This window comes from Bison bison, unplaced genomic scaffold, assembly GCF_000754665.1.
Source record: "Bison bison bison isolate TAMUID 2011002044 unplaced genomic scaffold, Bison_UMD1.0 scf7180017864349, whole genome shotgun sequence".
Classification (NCBI taxonomy): domain Eukaryota; kingdom Metazoa; phylum Chordata; class Mammalia; order Artiodactyla; family Bovidae; genus Bison; species Bison bison.
Window position 1 is genome coordinate 496,603 of NW_011494921.1, and position 24,459 is coordinate 521,061.

The window sequence follows — 24,459 nt, forward strand, 5'->3', positions numbered from 1 at the left end:
TCACTTTCACTTTTCACTTTCATGCATTGGAGAAGGAAATGGCAACCCACTCCAGTGTTCTTGCCTAGAGAATCCCAGGGACGGGGGAGCCTGGTGGGCTGCCGTCTGTGGGGTCGCACAGAGTCTGACACAACTGAAGTGACTATAGCATAGCATAGCATAGCAAGGAGTACAATGTAATGATTGAATATTTCTAATATATTACGAAATGGCCACTGCAGTAAAGTGAGTTAACGTATCGATCACCTCACCCACTTACAACTTTGCATGTGTGTGGTGAGAACTTTCAAGATCTACCCTCTTAGCAACTTTCAAATATAGGATATGGTATTGTTAACTAGTGGATACCAAGGGGGAAGGGCTGGGGTGGGAGGAATTAGGAGATTAGAACTGACACATGTACACTGTGGATAATGTGTATAAAACAGACAAGTGATGGGACCTGCTGCACAGCACCGGGAACTCTACGTAGCCCACCGTGCTGTTCTAAGGCGAACTTTTACTGAGACCTGAACTTCCCACCGAGGTGCTGCCCTTGGTTACCACAGGTCCAACTCGCCAAAATTCCACCAAGTCCCGAAAACAAAGTCTTTTCGTAAGCAGGAGACACGCTCATTTGGCAGCAAAACCTGGTATTTTGGGCAGCCTAGTGTCTTTGCTCTGTGCCAGTATTTTACGTTCTATGGCAGACATATTAAGGTGCTGATTTATAGGGTGCTGTTCCAGTTTCTGTCAGTGGAATTCCATAGCATACAGTATATGCAACATATTATCTTTCTAAAATCCCCCCAAAGTCAGACTTCGAAGGAAAAATTGGTCCCTTTTGTTCAGCATACGGAGCTGTGGATGTACTGTCCCCAAGCCTCATTCGTGCCAGGAAAGCTTTGCAGCGCCCATGTCCCAGGAAAAAGAGGATGTTAGAACATTCTGCATCCCAGAGAGGGAAGGCTAAGCTTTGGTAATAAAAATCCTCTAGATCCTCCTTAGAGGAATTTTCTTTGAGAAAGACTGTGTTCCTGCCAATAACCCTGGATTGTCTGACAAATAATGAACACGAATTTTTTTTCTCTAAGGTGATTCCTTAAAGCACCATCTTCTAAGGGAGTGGGAGGGAAAATAAAAAAAAAAAAAAAAGGATTGGAAAAAGGGTCTATTAGGGTGTGTACCGGTGGCTTCCTGACCCAGCAGTATTAACAATTTATTGTGTTTAGAAAATAATTGTCTAGATGCAGAGTCAGCAGAGAAGTTGGGTGGGACTTAACCCGGGCTCTGCCACTTAAGGAGAACAGAACTTGCCAAAGAAAACGATGTTTCGAGTTTTGTTGTGCCTGATGATATAAATAAAGGGGTGGTCGGCATTGAACTCATCCTTGTGTTGCAGGATCCGTGACCCTGGCACCTCTATGGAATCCCCACCATCTTCAGTTATTTCTAAGGACACTCTGTGAATGACATTTGAGAGGGCCACTCCCTTCGTCTCTGACATCCCAGAGAAATCAGAGGTATCCTCATTAAAGATGTTTTTCAGCCCTAAGTTTTCCAGACTAGCCTTGGGATCAATCATCTTTTCCACCTTAAATTTTGGAATGGAGAGTTTGACTTTGGCATTGGCCATCATGCTGGGATTTGTCCACTGCAGGAGCGTCTCTGAGTTGAGTTGTTTTTCAACCTGAGAGACAAAAAGCAGAAGAAATTATTTTTTTTATTTCCAACTGTAAAAGATCCTGCTCGATTAAAAGCATACAGTGTCACTGAGGGCCTGATTTGGAAGTAGTACAGGTGGTCCATCAAAGACAGAACCGACTCTGCAGTTTTGGTATGTGATGAGGTTCTCTTAAAAATGGCCACCAAGCCACCCAGCATCATTCTCCCATACACCTTATGACAATGGTCCCTTCGCTCTGAAATTTATGAGAGCATTTCTTTTAACTATAGAGGAGATCTATAGGGATGAATCCATGGTTTATGATGATGCATGGATAATGGTGAAATAAATATAAAATTAGAAAACTGTTTATGCATTGTATTTACAGAAAGCTTATTTTAATTCCTCCACTAGGAAACCTAGAATATTCGTGCCCTAGGCACAGCATCAAATTTAATAAACTAAAGCTAAAGTTACCCTTTTTAAAATGAGAATTTGAACTGTCTAGGGTCATTCTTTAAGACCATAGGTGATGAATGCATCCATTTCAGTTGGTTATTTTTAAAATGCTGCTGCTGCTGCTAAGTCACTTCAGTCGTGTCCGACTCTGTGCGACCCCATAGACGGCAGCCCACCAGGCTCCCCCGTCCCTGGGATTCTCCAGGCAAGAACACTGGAGTGGGTTGCCATTTCCTTCTCCAATGCATGAAAGTGAAAAGCTGAAGTGAAGTAGCTCAGTCGTGTTGGACTCTTTGCGACCCCATGAACTGCAGCCTACCAGGCTCCTCCGTCCATGGGATTTTCCAGGCAAGAGTACTGGAGTGGGGTGCTATTGCCTTCTCCAATTTTTAAAATGAGAGATATGCAATGATGCATAAAATGATTTAGTCATAAAATTCTTCATTGAGCAAATCTTAAATTGCTCCTTGCCCTTCCAATCTCTGCACTGGCTAGAGGAGAAATGCATGTACAACAGAGAATAATATCTTGACTGTTACTACATGAGGCAATCTGCACTGAAGTTACTCATATGAAACCTATAAAAATCAGGGAGATGACAAGGTCACAAACTGATCACCAGCTTTATTTCTAATGGGGGAGGGAACCATTGGACTCTCTTGCTAATCTATGATAAGTATTCTTCACGGATACTGTTTCATTTAAGACAAATTATTAAGACCAAAGCTTCCCAGGTGGTGCAGTGGTTAAAGAACCTGCCTGCCAATGCAGGAGATGCAAGAGATGCCAGTTCAGTCCCTGGGTCAGGAAGAGCCCCTGGAGAAGAAAATGGCAGCCCACTCTAATATTCTTGCCTAAGAAATCCCATGGAGAGAGGAACCTGGTGGGCTATAAAAAGGAGAGAGAAGAATAAACAGAAGGAAAATGGAGACAGGAATTATGATTCAGTTCATACAGTAACAGATAAAACATAATGAGAACCAAAGTAGCAGGGAGGCTGAGACCAAGCTGGCCCATCCGCCGAGTCAGGGAGTAACTGAGCAGCCCGAAATAGAAGTGAATCCTAGGTTCCTCAAAGAGGCACTACTCGGGGCTCAGCTGGTGAAGAATCCACCGGCAATGCGGGAGACCTGGGTTCGATCCCTGGGAGGAGGTGATCCGCTGGAGAAGAACATGACAACCCACTCCAGTCTTCTTGCCTGGAGAATCCCATGGACAGAGGAGCCTGGTGAGCCTGGTCTATGGGGTCATAGAGAGTCAGACACGACTGAGTGACTAAGCAGAGCGCAGCACAGCCTGGAGTTCAGAACGTTAAGAGCGCAGATTCCAATCTCCTGGGCTCACATTCCGATTCTACGTCCCCCACACGGGTTTGTACCATGTACATATCCCTCTGTGCCTGCGTCCCCTGGTAAACTCAGTACTCAGGGTAACAGTTTCTAACTCCTGCGACTGCCGTGAGAATTAGATGACCAGTGCGTGTGTGAACTTACAGTTCCTGGCACATTGTAAGTACCAAATAAATATTAGCTGTTTTAATATTGAGGAGAAAAACCCCCAAAGAACCGTGAAACCATTGGAGACCATTGGGCAAGGTTACCGGGCGCCCTCCCGCAGCCCCACAAGGCCGCCCACACGTCTCCTGGCGCCAGTGCGCCTGCGTGCTGCATCCTGCCGCCCTCCTCACCTGCTCCAGGCCCGTGGGCCCATCCTCCACGTCCTTGGGTAGCAGGATGAGCATGCTCAGGTGCTTGTTCTGAAAGGGAAGCTCTATGATCTTACAGTTGACACCATCGATGTGGCCCATACAGAACGTGGCCTCCATATTCATCATCTGCACTGGTTTGGTGTCTGTCTGTAAAAGGAGAAGAAATTTGCTCTGCCTGCTTTTCACACACACACGCGCACACACACACACAATGTGTATATATATACACACACAGAGCACATAAATTTGTTCCTAATATAGCTTCAAGTCGTTATGGCTTAAAGCGGCCACAGGGGGATCCACACTGACAGAGACGGTCCTGTCAAGAGTTTATGACTTCCGCTGAAAGGTTATTCATGTGCTTTATAAATACAGGAACTATACATAATATAATACTGTATTTGCAAATATAAAACTTTAAAAATAAGACGGAATGACTGGAAACACAAGCAAACATTAACTTAGGCTTTATAGATGCCTGTAATTACAAGATCTTTTAAGCATTGCTGGTGGAGCTCACTTGAAAGTTGATTCCAGCGCAAACCCGCATATCCATTTACACAGCTTTTCCTCATGAAATGCCTGTTATGGAGGAGGCAGCATAGAGCAGAGCAAAACCACGCTCACCTACTCCTCTGTCTGCCTGTGGTTTTCATCACCCCTCCCCATCCCCTCTTCTTGCTCCGATCTGATTAGACATGAGGACCTCGGGTTTTGGTCTCACATGTGACATAAACAGATGCCGTGACATTCAGTGACTCACTGCAACCTCCCTGGGTCTCAGTTTCTCTGTCAGCAGCATGAGGGAACTGGAGGTCTCAGGATGGCCATCCCTCTGGGGGAAGGTGGGAGGCGGGAGTGGGGAGCTGCTGAGGGGAGGGGAGGGGGCTACACAGGACAGGGCAACTCTGGCTACGCTTTTCCTTTAAAATATCTGAAATGAGGCAAAATATAAAGATTTTACAAAGGTGGTTGTTGGTTCATTGGTGCTTGTTATATTATCCTCCATAATTTACTGTACACTTGAAATATTTCCTAATTTTAAAAATTAAGAATGATTACAAATAAAATTATCTCAAAATCCTTTATAGCTCCTATCACACAGTCCTTCTCTCCAGGCAGCATCCCAGGCCCTTTTTCTCTGTGTCCCCATTAATATCTGACCTTGTGTCTCTGCCACAGAGGTGACTCATTTTCTAAAGAAAAATTAATTCATACTAGGGAGTAAAGACTGATAGTAATTTAGTGCAACTTATTGTCTGGGTTTATACCTCTCACGCAATATTTGCCTGTTTTCTGAATCTCTCTGGGGAGAAATTTCAAACATCAAGTCTGCAGAAATAATAGAACAGTGAAGTTCTTATCTGGCGTCTTCAACAGTGAGCTAAACCTTACCTGGAGCTATTTTCAAGCAAACTAGACCTTACTTGTGTTACTGTTTCTATATATACCCATTTTAACACTTGTCACAGTGTTAGAAATATGTGTGTAAGACTTCCCTGGTGGATAACAATCCATCTGCCAACGTAGAGGACACGGGTTTGATCCCTGGCCCAGGAAGATCCCACATACCGTGGAGCAACTAAGCCCTCACACTGCATCTCCTGTGCCCGTGCTCTAGAGCCTGTGAACTCCTGAGTCCCTGCACTGCAGCTACTGGAGCCCGAGGGCCCAGAGCCTGTGCTCCACGGAGAGGAGCCCGCAGTGAGGAGACTGTGCACCCGGAGAAAGCCCGAGGGCAGCACCAAAGACCCAGGACGACCGAACTAGTTAAGTAGCGGCGTGTGCAGCCACAAGGAGGAGACACTGCAGAAAAGAAATGTGTGTGCACGCGGCAGCCCCCGCCCCATCATGAAGACAGTCAGAGCAGGAACCACGTCTTACACCTTGGCATATCCCAGCACGGAAGAACTGCTCACTAAACATTCGGCTGTTATTAAATAATTGAAGACTTTGCCTCTATATATAACCAAAAAAAAAATTATGGTTTTTTAAAAAATACTACTTTTGGAATTAACTGGTAATTCTTCCATCTCTCAAAGAAGATACAGATTTGTCTAAAAATCTCCATTAGTTTAGATTACTAATAGTTTCTGAATTCACAAAAACTGTGATCACCAAAAACTGTCATCCATTTCATTTTTCAGCACTGACTGTGGAAACAATAATCCCTCTTTCTAAAATATAAATTAAGACATGTCTCTGAAAATAAGACTAAGTAACGACCATCCCAGAAAATACAGCGTGTGTGTGTGTGTGTGTGGGTGTGTGCACCTTTGTCAGAAGAGGTATTATACTAAACTTTTAATAATATCACTGCATCAACTCAGTCTAGCCCTTAAAAGACATGAGACCAAAGGACACGGGAAAAGTTTTAGTAGCATCGCCCGAAAGTTTGGGAGCTGACAGAAGCACCTCACAGGAAACATAATAACCTGTGCCTTCAAAAGCAGGGTGTAGCCCCACACAGCCTTGAATGGTGTTTTATTTGATGAACCTCTGAGAGATCAATGGCATTTTAAATCCCTATTAATTCTCTTTCTAGAGTCCAAGACTCCAGGATGTTGATCCGACCAAGCTTTATGATTTAATAATAAGAATAAAGGAACTGCACACATTCTACCCACCTCTGTAAAACACTCATTAACAAATGTGAAAACACAGACCTGAGCCTGAGCGGCACAAGAGTTCATGGTGAACTCACTCACTATTGCAGGATTCTGATGACTTTCTGGGCTGGCCCTGCAGCTGGTATGAGAAGCACCATTAGCAACATCAACTCAATGGACATGAGTTTGAGCAAACTCCAGGAGATGGTGAAGGACAGGGAAGCCTGGGGCACTGCAGTCCACGGGGTCGCAAAGACTCGGACGACTGAGCGACTAAACAGCAGCAGCTGTAGGCTCTAGGAGAGACCTGAAAACTGGAGTCGATCACAGGGCTCCAGGGTAAATGAGCTTCCTTCCACTACATCACTGACCGACAGACAGTTCTGAACCTGTGTTCTTATCACAAGCCAGATTCCATCGAATGAAACCAAATCACACCGTCCTATACATTTCTGGAGTTTCCCAGGTCCTCTACCTGATCTCAGAAGGAGAGCAGTGAGCGGTCCTGAAGAGAGATCTTAGTTCCCTGCCCAGGAATTAAACCTGGGTAACCCAGCTAAAAACCAAGAGTCCTCGCCACTAGACCACCAGGGGCTCGAGGCTGGAAGAAACGTACTCCTGGCTCTTGCCCCTGTTTGAAAGCAAGACTGTTTCAGGGAGGCAAAAACTATAAGAACAGGTACAAAGTTTATTATTAGAGACGCACTGCAACGCATGGTGAGCAAACAGGACAACAGTCTGTCTATCTACCGCAGAAGCAGAGCGGAGATGCACACCCGGAGAGAGAGGGCACCGGCCGCCTCTCCAAGGAGGGGCGTGCGGCGAGTCAGAAGCCGGGCAGAGACCCCCCGGAGACGTCCTGAGTGAGGAGCGCGCGGTGAGGAGGTGACACCAGTCAGTCACGCGCGACAGTCCCCCCATCTTTGTTTACCTTTGGCCAATTACCTTGTTTCTTTCTTCACACCTGACTGGGCCATGGACCCTCCCCAAGATGCATGCACAACTTTTCTTCTAAAACAGATCCCACCGCAGAGGTCTATGGGTGTATGTCCACACTTATTATGGGGTGAGGTCCCCTCCCTATTCGGCCCCCAAGAAGCCTCCCTGCACGCGTGCAGACAGGGAAGACTTCCTTGGCCTCAGGAGTGGGCATCGTATCTCTGCTTTAGCAGAGCTCAGCTTTTGCCACTACCTTGTCCTTGGGAGTGTCTGGGGGAGAACAAAAGCTCAGTTTTACTCCACGTGACAAACACCAGGCATCCAGCCCAGAGGCCCACCGTCTCCCACCTCATAACGAAACAATCAGTTTTGCAGTCTCAGGTCTGTGACTTCTTATTCACTCAGTAGTATTAAAACTATACTTCCCTACAATGCAGGTTTGTAATTCTTCTCCATAATGACTCCCAGCCCTGGAGATGAGTAAGATATGCTTTCTCCTTCACGGTCAGCAAGCACCTCAAAGCGCTTTCTAAATTAAAATATCAAACCATGTACTTTACTGCTAACCGATGAGAAGTGAGATCACAGAGGAGTTTATTAACCTGGAATAAGATTCCCAAATGGTTATGTTTCATGATGATACAAAGACCTCTGACGTTGGGATTTAGTGTGTTTCTTTTCTTTTCCTTTCTTATTAATGGCCCCGAAGATCTGTAGCTATTTTCTAGTTGGTGATTTAGATTTAACCACTATGTTATAAGGACTTCCCTGGTGGCTCAGATGGTAAAGAATCTGCCTGCCATGCAGGAGACCTGAGATCGATCCCTGGGTCAGGAAGATCCCCTGGAGAAGGGAATGAAAACCCACTCCAGTATTCTTGCCTGAAGAATCCCATGGACAGAGGAGCCTGGTGGGCTACAGTCCATGGGGTCACAAAAGAGTTGGTCACAACTGAGAGACTAACCACACACTGTATTATAAGCTCTGTAAAATCTTACTCAGACCCTAAGGACATCCCAGAAAAAGAATGAGAGTCTCTGGATTATGGAGTTTTTTCTACACTTACCCCCTGGCTGTTGTCTTGGGAAAAGATAACCTTTTGTGCCTTAACTGTCCTCATCGGAGTGAATTCCCAGGGTCCCTTGCGTGGCTGTGATTTTTCAGACCTACAGCTGGGACCCTGTCTGCTGCATGCAGCCCACGTACCTGGTTGATTCTGAAAGGGCATTCTTTGGTTTCTGACTCAGGAAATTTCTTCATCCACTTTCCAACAAAGTAGGCAGCATTAACCACAAGGATTTTGGTCTGGTCATTCACACTGTTGTCAGCTAAAATGTTCTCAAAGTGGCCTGCAAACAATTTTAGGAAACCACAAATTGCACAGGGTTATTCTCCCAAACCTCCTCTGATGTCCGCGTGCAAGTCCACTCACTGGCTAGAGCCACGCCTGTAATGTGGCTCGGCAGCCCAGCCCATCTCGTTTCAAAAGGATCCCTTCTCTCCTTCCATCCCGCCACACCCAGCCTTTCCAAGAGACCTGGGGAGGAGGGTGACAGGGAGCAGGGGAGGAAGGAGGAAAGCCACCGCCGTGGCGTGTCTACCGCGCCGAGGAAGGTCGTGCCGGACACTCAGGCGCGGTGCCCTGCACATCTCCCCCCTTTACAGATGAGGAAGCTGAGGCTCCCTGTTAAGCCCCTTGCCCAAGACGATGCATGAGCAATGGGGAATTCAGGATTCAAAGCCAGTTCTTTGTGACGCCAAAGCCTGTGCTCATGGGGAAAAAAAAAAAATGCCAGAAACCTTATTTTCTACCCAGCCCTGCACTCAGTACTGTCCCGAGTCCCATCTCACTTCCCTCACGATGATCCTGGAGGGCAAAGGTCATCACCCCCATTTCACAGATGAGGACACTGAGGCTCAGAGAGGCCGTGTGGCTCTCCAGGTTCACTCAGCGGCCAAGCACGTTCGATGCCTGGACAAAGCTCTCCTCTTTACCCCGGAGCTCCCGCCCCTCCTCCTCAAATTGCCCTGGTGCCAGTGTGTCTGCATCCAGGTCAGCTGTAATCACCACCATCGGCTCCATGACAACTGCAACCACCACGGAGCTCAAACCCTCAACAGACGAAACAGTTCGATGGTGACAAACGCTTAATAAAGTCTTTGCTTTTGAATAGCATTGATGTTTTTGCAAAAGATTTTTCTTTGCCTAATCTCTTAGATCTTCTCACCATGGCTCAGACCCCCTTCCTGGGCTGTGGCCAGTTGTGCAGGGACCTGCACGGGTTTCGTTGCCATCTTCAAATTCTCAATGCAGTTTTTAACCAAAGGCCCTGTGTTTTCGTTTTGCACTGGCACCTGCAAATTTTGTAACCCATCCTGCCAGTTCTAGGTGATGGGCTGACTACGTAACAGCATCACTGAAGAAGGAGGGAGCTAGTTAATGGTGGTGTGTGTGTGTGTGTGTGTGTGTGCATGTGTGTTAGTCACTCAGGCATGTCCGACTCTTCGCGATCCCATGGACCGTAGCCCACCAGGCTCCCCCTCTGTCCATGGGATTTTCCGGGAAAGAATACTGGAATGAGGAGCTGTTTCCTTCTCTAGCGGATCTTCCTAACCCAGAGATCAAACCAGGGTTTCCTGCACTGCAGGCAGATTCTTTACTGACTAAGCCACCAGGAAGCCCAAATGTAGTGGTCAAGTGCATTAACTTAAACATCAAGCTTCTGATTTCAAATTCAGAAGTTTTTTCACTTAACTACCTTGTCCAGTAAAAAATGCAAACTTCTGAAGATTTTAAAATGGAGGTTGCTGGAGAGAAATGCAACTCGTTAACAATTTTGAAAGCAAAACTGTTACACACCTGAAGCTCTTCTTCAGGTATGCATTTTAAAATTGTGCCTAACCTGGTGGATGTGAGAGTTGGACTGTGAAGAAAGCTGAGCACCGAAGAATTGATGCTTTTGAACTGTAGTGTTGGAGAAGACTCTTGAGAGTCCCTTGGACTGCAAGGAGATCCAACTAGTCCATTCTGAAGGAGATCAGACCTGGGATTTCTTTGAAAGGACTGATGCTAAAGCTGAAACTCCAGTACTTTGGCCACCTCATGCGAAGAGTTGACTCACTGGAAAAGACTCTGATGCTGGGAGGGATTGGGGGCAGGAGGAGAAGGGGACGACAGAGGATGAGATGGCTGGATGGCATCACTGACTCCATGGACGTGAGTCTGAGTGAACTCCGGGAGTTGGTGATGGACAGGGAGGCTTGGCGTGCTGCGATTCATGGGGTCACAAAGAGTCGGACACGACTGAGTGACTGAACTGAACTGAACCTGGTATTTCCTAGACCAGATCTTTCTTTATATACAAAGTCAAAGAAAGTTCATTTCAATAACAAATATGTATCAATGTACACATTTGTGTGTGGGCATACTATGGGCTTCCCAGATGACTCAGTGGCCAGCAACCCACCTACAGATGCAGGAGACGTGGGTTTGATCCCTGGGTTGGAAAGGTCCCCTGGAGGAGAAAATGGCAACCTACTCCAGTATTCTTGTCTGGAAAATCCCAGGGATAGAAGCTACAGTCCTGGCAGGCTACAGTTCATGGGGTCGCAAAAGAGTCAGACACAACTTAGCAACTAAATAACAAGTCCGTATCAACAAGAGTCGGACACAGCTGAAGTGACTCAGCACACACATAGACAACACATGCCCCACGGTACAGTAAACTCAGACTCCAATCCAAATCCCTCCGTTGATAATGGCAGTGTCTGGGTTTAAATCTAGGCTTGAATGACTCCCAGCCCACGTCCTCCCCAGGCTGAGCCTGTGGTTACAGCCGCGGCTCTGTCACTCCTGAGTCAGAGTGCACAGGGGGCCACCTCACGGCCTTGGGTCTCTGCTACGGAAACACGTCCCTCCCCAGATTCCGGGGAGCACAAAGCACCAGAAAAGCCCGCGAGGCTCTGTGTCCCCCCAGATCTCTCCTTGTGTCCTGGGGCAGCGAGGACGAGAACACCGATTTGCACCCAAATTCATCTGAGCTCCAATTCCTTCTTAGCAAGGAAGACAACTCACAGAGAATTTTCGTGGAGGGAGGAGCTAGGAAAAGGAGAGGCCTCAGGGAAGCGCTGAGCAAGAGGCAGGAGCTGTGCTGCTAGAGACCCAGGACCTGGGCTGTCGACTGGGATAGAGGTTTGAGACAGGTTCCACCATGGTGGTCTGTCTTGTTCCACTTTTCCGACACGTCTTTTTGACGACCTAAGGTCTTTCCATGCTTTTTTCCTTAATAAATTTGTAGAATTCTGAGCTGAAAGTAGCTTGGAGGATAATCAGTTTGCAGTCCAAGCCCTTCATTTCCTGATTGAAAAACCAGACTCAGAATCCGCCCCGAGCTGTCCTTTGTTAGAGGCACAGCTGGGGCTCTAGGAGGGCTTGTGGCAGCCTGTCAGGGAGCAAGACAAGGCTCCCCTGGAATTCCACCAACTCGTGACCTGAGGCAGGAGACGCCCAGAAACCCGCATGGTTGAAACGGCTTGGTGCACAAGAATTAGGCTCGTGTACTGAAAACATTCAAAGAACCCTCCAGATGTTCAAGTTTATACTTAGCAGACCCATGAGAAGACACAGTCTATTTACTTAGTGATTTATAGCAGAATAAGTAAAGGATACTTGCCATCTGTGAGTTCCTTAATTGAGTTGTTGATCTGACCTTTCGTTTCTTCCAATTTATCTTTGAAATCAACGGTCTCCATCTCTTTTGCATAGGGTCTCTTGGTGGAGCTGATGAACTCCTAAAAAACATCCAATTCATAAAATCACAAAGTCCTTAAAGTCTGTAGTCAAACCACTGTGCCCTTATACAATTCTAGCACAAGGACTTCTAAATTCTATTACTATGGACGCCCTTTCAAAATCTGTCACACAATATAAATTGAAACTTCAAGGAAAAATCAATGAATTTTCTTTGTATTGCTTCATTTGTTCAATTCTAAGACAATACAAGTATTAAATGCCTCCATCAATTTCTTTCTTTGGGGGAGAAAAGAAAAATTATGTTAAAGGCACACAATTATATGAATTCCAATTTCAGAAATGCAAAAATGTACGTTTATATATGATGTTTTAGAATGGAAGAAATGCACAGAAAAGAGAAGTCGATGAGAAGAAAACTCTAACCCACACTGAAATAAAGATTATAAAGATGCTTGGTCCAAAGACCAAGATGGGCAGCATCACCTGGACCTTGTTACAAACGCAGAATCTCAGGGCTTCCCTGGTGGTTCATGCGCCCAGTGCAGAGGACCCGGGTTCAATCCCTGGTCAGGGAACTAGACTTCATGCTCCCAGTGCAGAGGACCCGGGTTCGATCCCTGGTCAGGGAACTACACTGCATGTGCAGCAACTAAGGCCCAGTGCAGCCATAAATTAAAAAATATTTAGGATTGCAGAATCTCAGGCCCCCCCCAGACCTACTGAATCAGAATCTGAGTTTTTAACAAGATTCCCAGAGGACTCACCTGCACATTAAAGTCTGAAAGAGTGCTGCAAAGAACAGAGCAGTGTTTCTAATTATAACGCTTGTTAAAACTGCAAAAGCCTAAATCCATCCCTGCTGATCTTGATTCAAGTGACCCAAAGCTGAGGATACACATTTTCAGCACCTGGCAGTTGTGATGCAACTGGCGCTCCACAGACCACACCTGTTTGTACTGTTACTAGTAAATCTGTAGATGACATACAACCCGCAGAAGCAATGGAAAGCACTCTTAAAAAGTTGCTTGCAACTCCTGGTTTGAAATAATTCGAAATGTTGAATGGAAGTTCAACCAAACTAAACACAGATTGATTAAATGCCATGTCACTTTACTTCTGAATACAGGACTCCCTGGATTTTTTTCAGAGCAGTCAGAACCTTAGCCAGTTGGATTCTCTTCACTGCAACCCAACCTTGGGACTGAGTTACCATTTACTGACAGAGCTTAGAACATTCCAGAGACCTTGCAAGAGGAAGGGCCTCCACTGTCTTCACTGCCAGCATCAAAATGCATTTAAGTATCTTTAAGGACCACCTAGGGAGTTTTTTAAATGTTTTCATTCTTGGGCCCCAACTCACATCTCAATATTTCTTTAATTCCCCCAGGTTATTTTGGAAGAAGAAGGCTGTGTGTGTGTGTCTTTAAGCAACAAAAACAAACTCACAACAGTATCTAGTGATCTACATCCCCAAAAGATCCTTGCCAGAATACAAACATTTATTTGAAGATAGTAAAACTAAGGCAAAATATTTAACTGGTAGTCCACCTTTTAGATTTGGAAAGCTTGAAATTCTGACCATCCAAACGCAAACTGAACTCGATTTTACTAAAGCAGAGAATGAACATCTCTGTAGTTGAGGAAGTTGGCTGCATGTTTCAAGTGAAGATTTTTAAAATATTATGATTCACTCTGGATCAAATTTAAGGATATTTCAGTGTTCTTTATATGATTCCTCCAAGAAACTCCTAAAACTACCACCACTGCCTTGGATACCCACCTGACCAGCCTGGCAAAACAAACAAAATGGTCTGTGACTGACGAAAACTGTCACTTTGCACAGTTATTATTTTCCTTACTGATTTTGGGAAACATCAGACGAATACTGTGTGCATGAACAAGCAAGGTAAAGAAGTTGAAATCTTCCCAGGTCACCTGCCCTGACGCTGAAGGAGAAAGAGGTTTAAATCCCGGGCTGTCTTACATCTATAGAGACGCATTTGTTAGAGAGTTAGTGTTAGTAACCCCATCCCCACCTCTCTCAGTGGGGAGTTAGTGACCCCGTCCCCACCTCTCTCAGTGGGGAGTTAGTAACCCCGTTTCCCACCTCTCTCAGTGGGGAGCTAGTAACCCCGTTCCCACCTCTCTCAGTGGGGAGTTAGTAACCCTGTTCCCACCTCTCTCAGTGGGGAGTTAGTAACCCCGTTTCCCACCTCTCTCAGTGGGGAGTTAGTAACCCCATCCCCACCTCTCTCAGTGGGGAGTTAGTAACCCCGTTCCCACCTCTCTCAGTGGGGAGTTAGTAACCCCATTCCCACCTCTCTCAGTGGGGAAGCGAAGAGAAAGGGAGGGGTGTGTGGGTGTTTGAGAGTGAAAAAAGGAAGCTCATGGCTCCTCTGTATTTTAAGTTAAAATAGGTAACTGCAATTGATTCCCACTGTATTCAACCTCTCCCCTGGGATTAATTTATTTTAAATAAACCATAAATGAGCATCTAGAAAAAGTCATTGGTCTAACCATGAGAAAACGTCACCCCTGGTAAACAGCTGAATCTTGCTAATTCCACTGAGCCACTTACTGTAGAAAGATTCAGAGATTTTTCTACGTAGAGCCGTTTGATTAATTTCAGGGAGTAAAAGGAACTCAGCTTGTTGACATCCGATGTTACTGTTTGAAATCCAAAGGGCACATCTTTGACATTTTCAAAATGAAGGACCTGTGAAGAAAAAAATCCCCATCACCCATGAAGCACTGCCTGCTCCCGTGGCGGTGGACACATGGCGATGGCCAGCCTCCTGGGGACGGGGCCTGACCATCTGACACAGAGACCACGGTGCTCTGTGGTTCCCAGAGAGCAAGGCTGCTCAACCTTAGCGCTGCTGGCAGTTCAGACAGGATAATTCCAGGGGGAGGGGCGCAGGGGGCAGTGCTATGGCACCCCGGAACCCTGGATGCCAGAGCATGCCTTCTTCCACTTGTGGCAACAGAAGTGTCCCCGGTCACTGCTGAATGTCCCTGAGAGGGTGAGAGAGGGAAGGTGCAGACTGTCCCCAGCCGAGAAACACCATCATAAAGGTACTCTTCTCTCAATTTAACTATAAAGAAAATTTGCCCCTTCTTCAGAATGATACCTCTATGCTGTTTTCCAAACTTGGAAAAGATGGAAGTAGGTTAAAATTTCTACCCAATTCAGAGACAAGAAGAGAGAAATTAATGCCAAGAGACAATCACTAGGCAAGTATCAGATTCCAGGATACAGGAGTCTCCAGAGTTCCTTCGGTGTCCTAACTAGTGCCAAATGGGCTGATGGCGTCATTTAAGGTAGGCAGCTCTGTGCCAACCGTGGCCTATGGTTTAGTAGTCCGCCCTTTCACCCCAGCCTGTACCTACTAGAAACGTCTTGCCCAGCTTTCAGAACTTCACTCTGCTCTGCAAAATGGACTGACAACGCCTAGTTGTCTAAATTGCCGTGAGGATTACAGACACTATCTGTAAAACACCTAGAATATTATATGGATTCAAAATGTTAATAATTATTTTTATAGTAATAAGCCACTTAAAATCAGGATGCTATTTTCTGGAAGTCTTAAAACCTTTTATTTTATTCATAACTTTTTTGTTCCAACCAATAACCCAGCCTCTTCTCACCTCCATGGTGCCCAAAACATGACATCAGGATAAGGTGCTTCTCTCCACATCCTGACCCATAATAACCGAGTCCTGATGCCACACCTCGGGTGACATCACTTATGGGCACACTGCACCCGTGAGTCACACAGCCTCAGTCCTGCAGGGTCAAACTGGCTGGTCCAAAGTGGTACATTACTGTTACGCCTATTGACAGGCAAACAGACCAGAAAGTTAAGAACCCAAGCACCCACTGTAGGAGAACAATAGCAGGCGCAGTACCAGAAACGCTCTTTTGTCTCTTCTCTAATGGTAGGTGAGGTGTGAGGAAAGGGAGATGGGGTAGGGATGGTGCAGTGGGAGAAAGAGGGATGAAAAGATGAAGCTGCTCTCCCCACAAAGGAAGTGTCCTTTTCAAGTCCCACTCAATTTCAAGTGTAAATTCTCCATTGAAATAAGCATGGGTACATTCTATCTATCCAGTAAGGATATAGAATAGGGCAGAATATACTATAGAGTAGAATATAGTGGAGTCTGCATCTTAATATACAGCATGATGCTTTAATAAATTCTGTGCATAAGACAGAGGGTTTAGATATCACTCTTCCTGGTTGGGGTATTTGCAGTGGAACATTAACAAACATCCTTTTGATTGACACTTACATTCTAACAGGTAGAAAGATGTCATGTGACTTGTCAAAGGCCACTTGTTAGTGGAAATGCTTTTGATTGTCTAGTTAATCCCCGGGTTCTCCCCCGCAACACAGTGCCTGTTCTAAACATGGGTGGCAGGCCAGATAAATGAGCTTTCACATTTAAAAAGTAAATTGAGAGAGTGCTAGAAGTGGCAAAATACTCAGCCCTGAGCCAATCTGACCACAGAGCCTCACTGCCTTTCCCCAGGCACCACCGGTGCGTCTTGATTACTCTCTTCCACGCAAAGCAGAGGCAAGCTGCGGGTCATACCTGTCCAATTTCATCTGCTGTGTCCCCTTTGGCACCGACTTGAGCAAGTGACAGAGAGGTGGACAGACAGATGGGAGAGAAGAGGATGTTGTCCGCCGGCTCCTTTTCACACAGCTGTTTGTACAGGTCAACTGCAAAGGCTGAGTTTGCCAGTCGCAGGGCCTCCATTGTGGGCCTGGAATAAAGGACAAGGGAGAGGTTATTTCTAAAGCACCTTTCAAGTGCCCTCAACTGCATCCGGCAGCGCAGTAAGAATCCTAGTCAAAGTCACGGGCTAGGGTAGAGGAGAGGCAAGAACTTCCTGTAAATGCAAATCTAAAGCCAGTGGTGATGCAACTCCTGCCCGCACGTCCTGAGGTCTGAGTGTCCAGATGTGAGGTCCTCTCTCTGGACAGCTCTGCCCTGAACCTCTGAATCCAGGCCCATTCGGCTACAGTGACCACTGTCAGGAGTGCGATTAGTGTGACTAATTAGATTAACGGTCAGTCGGGACACCTCTTCTCTGCATGGAGTCAGGACAGTCGTCAACACTGATGAAAATCAGTTTATTTATCTATATTGTTTCAATTAGGATTTAGGTTAAACCATATAAAACTGAATTTTTTGTAGATTTCAAAAACAGTCAAGTCACAGCAATTCTGCGTGATTCCAGTTAAAGAGAAAGAGGGCAGCTTCAGCTAAAACTATGGAGCCCAGGGCTCATAAAGAATCCCCCTGCAATGCAGCAGACCCAGGTTCAGTTCCTGGGTTGGGAAGATCCCCTGTAGAGGGGAATGGCAACCCACTCCAGTATTCTTGCCTGGAGAATCCCATGGACAGAGGAGCCTGATAGGCTACAGTCATGGGGTCTCCGAAAGAGTCGGACATGACTGAGCGACTAAATAACAACCAAAGTGGAAACAGCAGCAGTGGGTCTCCTCTGGTCTTGCCTGAGAACTCATTATTCTGAAGCAGAGCTTCTTCAGGTGGAGCCTACAGATCCCCTGGCAGCCCGAAGATCCTTTCAACGGGTCCATGAGGTTGAAACTCCTTTCATAATAGTACTTAGACATCATCTTCCTTTCACTCTTAATCTCTTACAAATACACGGTGGAGTTTTCCAGAGACTATGGTGGTGGTGGTGGTCGTTTAGTCGCTCAGTTGTCTATGAAGCCAAATGTTAGAGAGATTTGCAGAAATGAAAAATGATGTTACTCTTCTCTTTGTATGACTTCACTTTAGAAAACAGTTATTTTTCATAAAAGTATGTTATCCATGTTACTATGTAATGGTTCCATTATTGTTAATGAGTTTTTAAAATATTTCAGAATTTTTTCAGCTTTAATTTCTAACTTAATATCAATAGATATAAGCAACATTAAAAAAAACCTCTTTGGGATTCTCAGTTATTTTTAAGCGTGTAAAGGGATCTGGAGGCTAAAGCCTGACAACTGCTGTGCTAATGAAAGGCCTGCCTATCCTCTAGCCCTAGTGCGGCAGATATTGACTGATGAAGCCTGAAGGCTCCTGGGTAAATCCAGCGGTCAGGGCATAGTCCCTTCTAGAAGCCAAGCTGAGCTGCATGAACCCCTCCGCTCTGCCTGACCCCAGGATAGCATGTAGGGGGCATCATTACCCCTGGATGACCATCCCACGGATCAAGGTTTGAAGCATTCCCCCAAGGCACTCAAGCACTGTGCAGTCGTGTATTCAGACAGCAAGAGCGAACGCGGCACTGAAGGCCCTCGGGTCGGAAGTGCTCCCTGGCCTCAGACGAAGCATCACCACTCGAGACAGAGGGCTTCCGTCAATCAGGAGCCAATGCATTAGAATCGAATGCACGAACAGGATCTCAACTTTGTACCTTATCCCTGAACAGAATTTCAAAATGCCAAGACAAGAGACTAAGATCAAGGAACGTGCCCCTGGTCTTCAAACAGTTCTTCAGAATTCTCCCTTTTATGAGACATGTGGCTTGTGTGTAGGACAGACTTTAAAAGATCATAATAAATCTCAGTCACAAGTTTATTAGCAAAAAAAAAAACTTTTCTGTTGCCCCGTTCATGCTCCCTGATCTTCTCCAGTGACTGCTTTCTCCCATGCCCGATAAGTACAGCCAAGTGACCTCAGCGTTTCCATTATGAACCTATGATAATGTAACCTGGGGCTTCCCTGGTGATCCAGCGACTAAGATTCCGAGCTCCCAATGCAGGGGGCCCGGGTTTGGTCTCTGGTCACGGATCTAGATCCCACATGTGGCAAGTAAAACCAAATGCAGCCAAATAAATAAATAAAAATAGACATTAAAGACGTTAAAAAAAAAAAGTAACCTGAAGTCAGGCCAGGGACCTTACATTTCTTTAAGGCCTAGTACCTTACTCTCTCTCCTCTGGGGAAGGCGGGGGCCGTGATAGGAGAGTGAGCTCTCAGGGAAAGGGGACCCCCAGGAGGAGGGCAGAGGGCAGTGAGACACACAGAAGCACGCGTCCCTCACAGGGAGATTACAGGGTCTGGGGAATCCCAAACTTTCAGGACAAGAAGCCCGGCTTCTTCCAACAGTGGATTTAACAACAATACTGAGCTTATCTGTGACTAAAATTCAACAGGAGCTATTTCTCTGCCAAATGGAAAAGGCTAAATGAGCTATTTCTTCACCCAGCAGAGAAACCTAAACCCAAATGCCTGCAAACTTCTCAAACAGTTGAAGCCCTAACCACACAAATAACAATATGAAAACACACCAACTACACAAGTAGTTCTTCCAGGCATGTATTTCCAACCAGCTAAGAGAAGAAATCTGAATAATTTTGCATCATTTATAACAAACTTTAAAGCTTGATGTCTTCTGTGTGTTTAAAGCCTTGGAGTAATCTGCTGAGGAAGTTTGACTGCAAACATCTAAATGTGGATCCCACGAGTGGATCAAAGGGTGAGGACTGAAGCATCTTTCATTCACTCATTATAACATTATGGGATCTATTTCATCCAAATGGCTCCAAGCGAATACAAGGTCATGGTGGCTTTAAGCTCAGTTAATTATACAACATAGTTAGCACTGTGTTGCAATCCAAGGCTTAAATTCAGTCCCTGTTGGAGAATGTAAATCAGGACTCACTTAACATCTAAGTTGGCCACAGAGACAAGTAATCAGTCAAGTGTTGCCTGGTAAATCTGATCAGTTGCTTGGTAATCAGCTCCAAGTGGCCTAAAAGCACTGTGAAGCCTTCTGTTCTGAGATGGCTCGAGGGAAGAGTTTGGCCACAGACAATGGCTACCTCCTTGTGCTGCAAGTTGAAGCATTTCAACAAATCTCAGCAACTTTAGCAAAGTATGCACAAGAAAATGGGTCAGGTTCCTAAGCAGACCATTTTGCAAGAGCAAATGCTATAAAAATTAGAACTACCATATGGCCCAGCAATCACATTACTGGGCATATACCCTGAGAAAACCATAATTCAAAAACAGACATGTACGCCAATGTCCGTTGCAGCACTATTTATTAATACAATAGCCAGGACATGGAAGCAACTTGAAAGTCTATCAACAGATGAATGGGTAAAGAAGATGTGGTACATATATACAATAGAATATTACTCAGCCATAAAAAGGAACAAAACTGAATCATTTGTAGAGACGTGGATGGACCCAGAGTCTGTCATACAGAGTGAAGTAAGTCAGAAAGAGAAAAACAAGTATCGTATATTAACATAAGTGTGTGAAATCATGTATGATGAAATCTAGATTCATCCGGTACAAATCAATCTAGTTCCAGGCGGGAATAGAGATACAGAGAGAGAAGCAATGTGTGGACAAGGTGCAGGGTATTGGGGGGCAGGCAGGATGAACTGGGAGATTAAGTTTAACACAAACACACTACCATGGGTAAAATAGATAGGGTAAGAACCTGCTGAATCACACTGGGAGCTCAGCCAGGGGCTCTGAGGGATCCAGAGGGCTGGAATTGGGGGAGAGGGATGGGAGGGAGGCCCAAGAGGGAGGCGATATGCACAGCAGAAACTTACACAACTTTGTAAAGCAATTATACTCCAGTTAAAAAAAAAATAAAAACATCAAACCAAAAAGAAAATTATGGATACAGGAATAGGAGATTAGCAATTTCTACATGGTAAATTTACACATCGAGTGACCTGGTCAGAGTGCTAAAGTCTCCGCAGAGTCTTCATTCTGTTATTCCATTATTACAGAGATAATGTCTTTCATTTTCTTGAAAACCTAATGATTAGAACAAGTAAGGAGAATTTCATTTACAGTTTCAACATGGAAGACACTACATCTTTAGTCACTTAAAAGTTTAAAAGACATTTGTATTTTAATCAGAGAAACTGAGAGAGAAGTTAAAATAATAATGCAAATACAGTAAACAACAAAAAGTTCTAAGAATTTCATTGTAAAGTGGCTGTTTTGTTTTTATTATTTGCAATACGTCCTAAAGTCATAAACATTTAAAGGCAGACAAGATCCTGGTTTAGATTTAATCTGGCCCCACCTCTTCATTTTAAAGGTGAGGGAAGGGAGGGGCACAGAGATACAGGATTCTCCCCGGCCTCCTCCCACGCAGGGAGTGAGAGTGGTCAGACCAGACCCGGCACTCACTTCTGAGCTCCTGGTTCCCAACCACGCCCATCACCTTCCTTCTCAGTAACTGTGTCTTTGCTGACATTTGCTTACTCAGGAGCCTTTAGAGTTCCGAAAACCCTCCGTGTCTTGGACTCCCCTTTTAGAGACATCAAGATACCTTACATGTTTTCTTCTTCTTCTTTTTTTTTTTTACTTACATGATTTCTTTCTTTTTAATCAAAACAAAACTTCCCCCCTGATTTTCCTACTGGAAGAAACTCTTGTTCTCTACCGTTAGTGTTGCAAACTATCAACACTACACTGCTTTCATTTAATAAGTATCAACTGAGCACCTAACAGGGTGTGTCAGCACCGCGCTAGACATGAACAAATCAGGTGTCCGCCTCCGAAGAGCTGACGCCTAATGGCATGATAGGTCTGTAGGCGTGATGGGTGTTTTGACCGGGGGCACAAGTTACCATGCAGCTCTTAGGCGAGACAGTGCACTCCTAGTGGAAATCTCAGCGAGGCCTCCTCGGAGACAGTGACATCTGATAAGGCACACTAAAGGGGGGCTCCCGAAGAACAAGGAGGATGAGCCATGCACCCAGGTGGACCAGAGAGAACTGAGAGTTCAGAGACCGCAGTGAAAGGAGTCCTGAACGAATGGAGACGCACGCACTGGGTGTGAGGCCAGGCAGGGAACTCGCTTCTCCAGACTCACATCAGAGATGGCAGTGAAAGGAGTCCTGAACGAACAGAGACTGGCGCACTGGGGTGTGAGGCCAGGCAGGGAACTCGCTTCTTCAGACTCACATCAGAGATGGCAATGAAAGGAGTCCTGAACGAACAGAGACTGGCGCACTGGGGTGTGAGGCCAGGCAGGGAACTCGCTTCTCCAGACTCACAGCTGCTCATCGGCCCCTGCACGATTTCTAACACTTCTAATGCATCTAAGCCAATATTCCCCCAGACTTTTCATCTGTAGACCATCTGGGTGAGATAAAGTTTCTTTCGGGGAGACAGTCCTTAGGCAACGCCTTGAGAAGTTTTGCCTATTGCAACAACTATAATGGAATGTCTAGAAACACAGTATCAGGACTTCCCTGGTGGTCCAGTGGTTAAGACTCCAAGCTCCCAAGGCAGGGACACAGGTTCAATCCCTGGGCAGGGAACTAAGATCCCATATGCCACACAGTGTGGCTAAAAAATACATAAAAAATAAAAACATGGTCTCTGCTGTTGGCTTTGCAACCTCACAAGGAAAAAAGTCAGAGCCAGATGAAGAAAATAGGAGATCTCACAGCTTCTTCCATGTGAAAGAATAGTGTGAGTCTGAATGAAATGAGTAAGTAACCTGAAAAGCGCTTTGTTAGCAGGAAAGAACAACGTGACTCTCAGTGGTAAGGTCGAACGCTTGATTTCTGATGGAGAGGAGCCTCTGCTTCTCGCAGATATCCTGAACCATCACATTTGCTCCCACCTGTTTAGAAGCCTGATCTTTACCGCCGAGCCATCTGTCTGCTGCCTAACCATGAACTAGAGCCAGACTCGCCACATCGGGATGACCAAGACTGCCGAGACTTCACACCCTCAAGCTGAACCCGCAAACCAGAGGGACTGGTTTGCGGAACTCAGGTGCTAGGAAGCAAACGTATAAACCTGCCAACTCGTATGGAGAATCCTTTCCTCGGACGAGCTTCCATCTCCACGCCCACCCAGGAGCCATCAAACACTTACAGGTACCTGAGGACACTTACATGGACCTAAGGACACTTACATGTACCTAAGGATACTTACATAAACCTAAGGACACTTACATGTACCTAAGGATACTTACATATACCTAAGGATACTTACATAAACCTAAGGATACTTACATAAACCTAAGGACACTTACATATACCTAAGGATACTTACATAAACCTAAGGATACTTACATATACCTAAGGATACTTACATAAACCTAAAGATACTTACATATACCTAAGGATACTTACATAAACCTAAGGATACTTACATATACCTAAGGACACTTACATAAACCTAAGGGACTAAGGTTTGGATGCACCCAGTTCCGTTCAAATCCTCTTCCGTGACGTAGGGGTGACAGAGGTGTTAAGAAAATTCCTGGTGGGACTTCCCTGGCTGTCCAGTGGTTAAGACTCTGCACTTCAAATACAAGGGCCATGGGTTCAATCCCTGCTCTGAAAACGAAAATCCCACACGCCAAAGGGCGTGGCCAAAAAAATGAAAAGAAAATTCATGGTGACCTGGAAACGACCACGAGCTGTGAGTTTGACGGCTTGGATTCCACTTCGTCCTGCCCTGTATCCGCTGAGGGACTCACAAGACAGGGGATGGGGACCTGAAGGATGTATCAGAGCCCCCAGTTCTGTTCATCTGAGCCTGAACAGCCTGGCCTGTTAACCGCTCTTTAGTGTGACAGGCTTAAAGAAAACCATCAACACAGTAGCTTCCCTGAGGAAGAAACTATGAGCCAACTTGTTCGAAAAGTCGCCCAAGAACACACGCTGGAAATGTGTGATTCGCTTCAAGTATCTTGAAACCCAGATAGGGAGAGAGACTACTTCCAGCCCTGAAGAACGCAGGTGCAAATAAACGGACAGCAACTGGATGCTTTAAAATGCGCAGAAAAGCGATTCCGAGGTCTGAACCTCACCGCTCAGCGCCAGCCAGGAAGGCGGCCAGACGCTCCTGTGCTTCCCCGCGTCCTCAGGTTAGGGCGCCACACCCTCTCTGGAACCAGCACCGCAAAACACTGAGCTCCAAAGCAGGGCTGAAAACGTCCTCAGAATCCCCCGTAGATCACTCTTTCCCGCCCGCTCCCCTCCCCATATACACCAAAACCTCCCGGCCGTGCCATTCCTGCATATTCTGACCTTGTACGTGGCATGCCTGGCTCCCAAAGGACCGGGCGCGGCAAACGCTGCTCTTGCAGGGCTGATGGCCACGCGCAGCTGACAGCCCAGCCGCGAAAGACTCGGTTCTGCCCACTCTGTACCATCGCAAATCATCTCAAAGAGCTATATTCTTTTAAGACTTGCCCAAAACAGGGATACCACCAAGCCCTGCTACCTGCGCTTTGCTTACCTGAAGTTACAGCGGTCCAGGGAAAAGGAAAGCCAGATGCAGACAGACCTGGACGTGAGAGCAGCTCTGCTGGGCAGGAGCG

At 45.9% G+C, this 24,459-nt stretch overlaps 1 protein-coding gene across 2 annotated transcripts; it reads right to left on the minus strand.

Annotated features, from left to right (window-relative positions):
* Window positions 1–24,459, minus strand: SERPINB5 (serpin peptidase inhibitor, clade B (ovalbumin), member 5). 2 transcript variants are annotated; one of them, XM_010854737.1, is made up of 7 exons: window positions 24,378–24,459; window positions 16,707–16,881; window positions 14,692–14,829; window positions 12,034–12,151; window positions 8,567–8,709; window positions 3,792–3,959; window positions 1–1,669 (listed from the first exon to the last, which is right to left on the minus strand). In XM_010854737.1, the coding sequence occupies exons 2-7, from the start codon at window positions 16,872–16,874 to the stop codon at window positions 1,277–1,279; spliced, it is 1,128 nt and encodes a 375-aa protein (XP_010853039.1). In that variant the 5' UTR covers window positions 16,875–16,881; window positions 24,378–24,459; the 3' UTR covers window positions 1–1,276. The 2 variants fall into 2 exon arrangements, with proteins under 2 accessions (XP_010853039.1, XP_010853040.1); XM_010854738.1 differs by lacking the exon at window positions 1–1,669 and adding an exon at window positions 2,714–3,400.

What these genes read in the sequence shown, in the direction of transcription:
- SERPINB5 (XM_010854737.1), bottom strand. Translation starts at nt 16,874, where the DNA reads ATGGAGGCCCTGCGACTGGCAAACTCAGCCTTTGCAGTTGACCTGTAC. An exon ending in GCCCTTTCAGAATCAACCAG is followed by an intron (nt 3,960 to 8,566) that starts GTACGTGGGCTG and finishes CTCCTTTTACAG; the next exon opens with ACAGACACCAAACCAGTGCA. An exon ending in GGCCCACGGGCCTGGAGCAG is followed by an intron (nt 1,670 to 3,791) that starts GTGAGGAGGGCG and finishes TTTGTCTCTCAG; the next exon opens with GTTGAAAAACAACTCAACTC.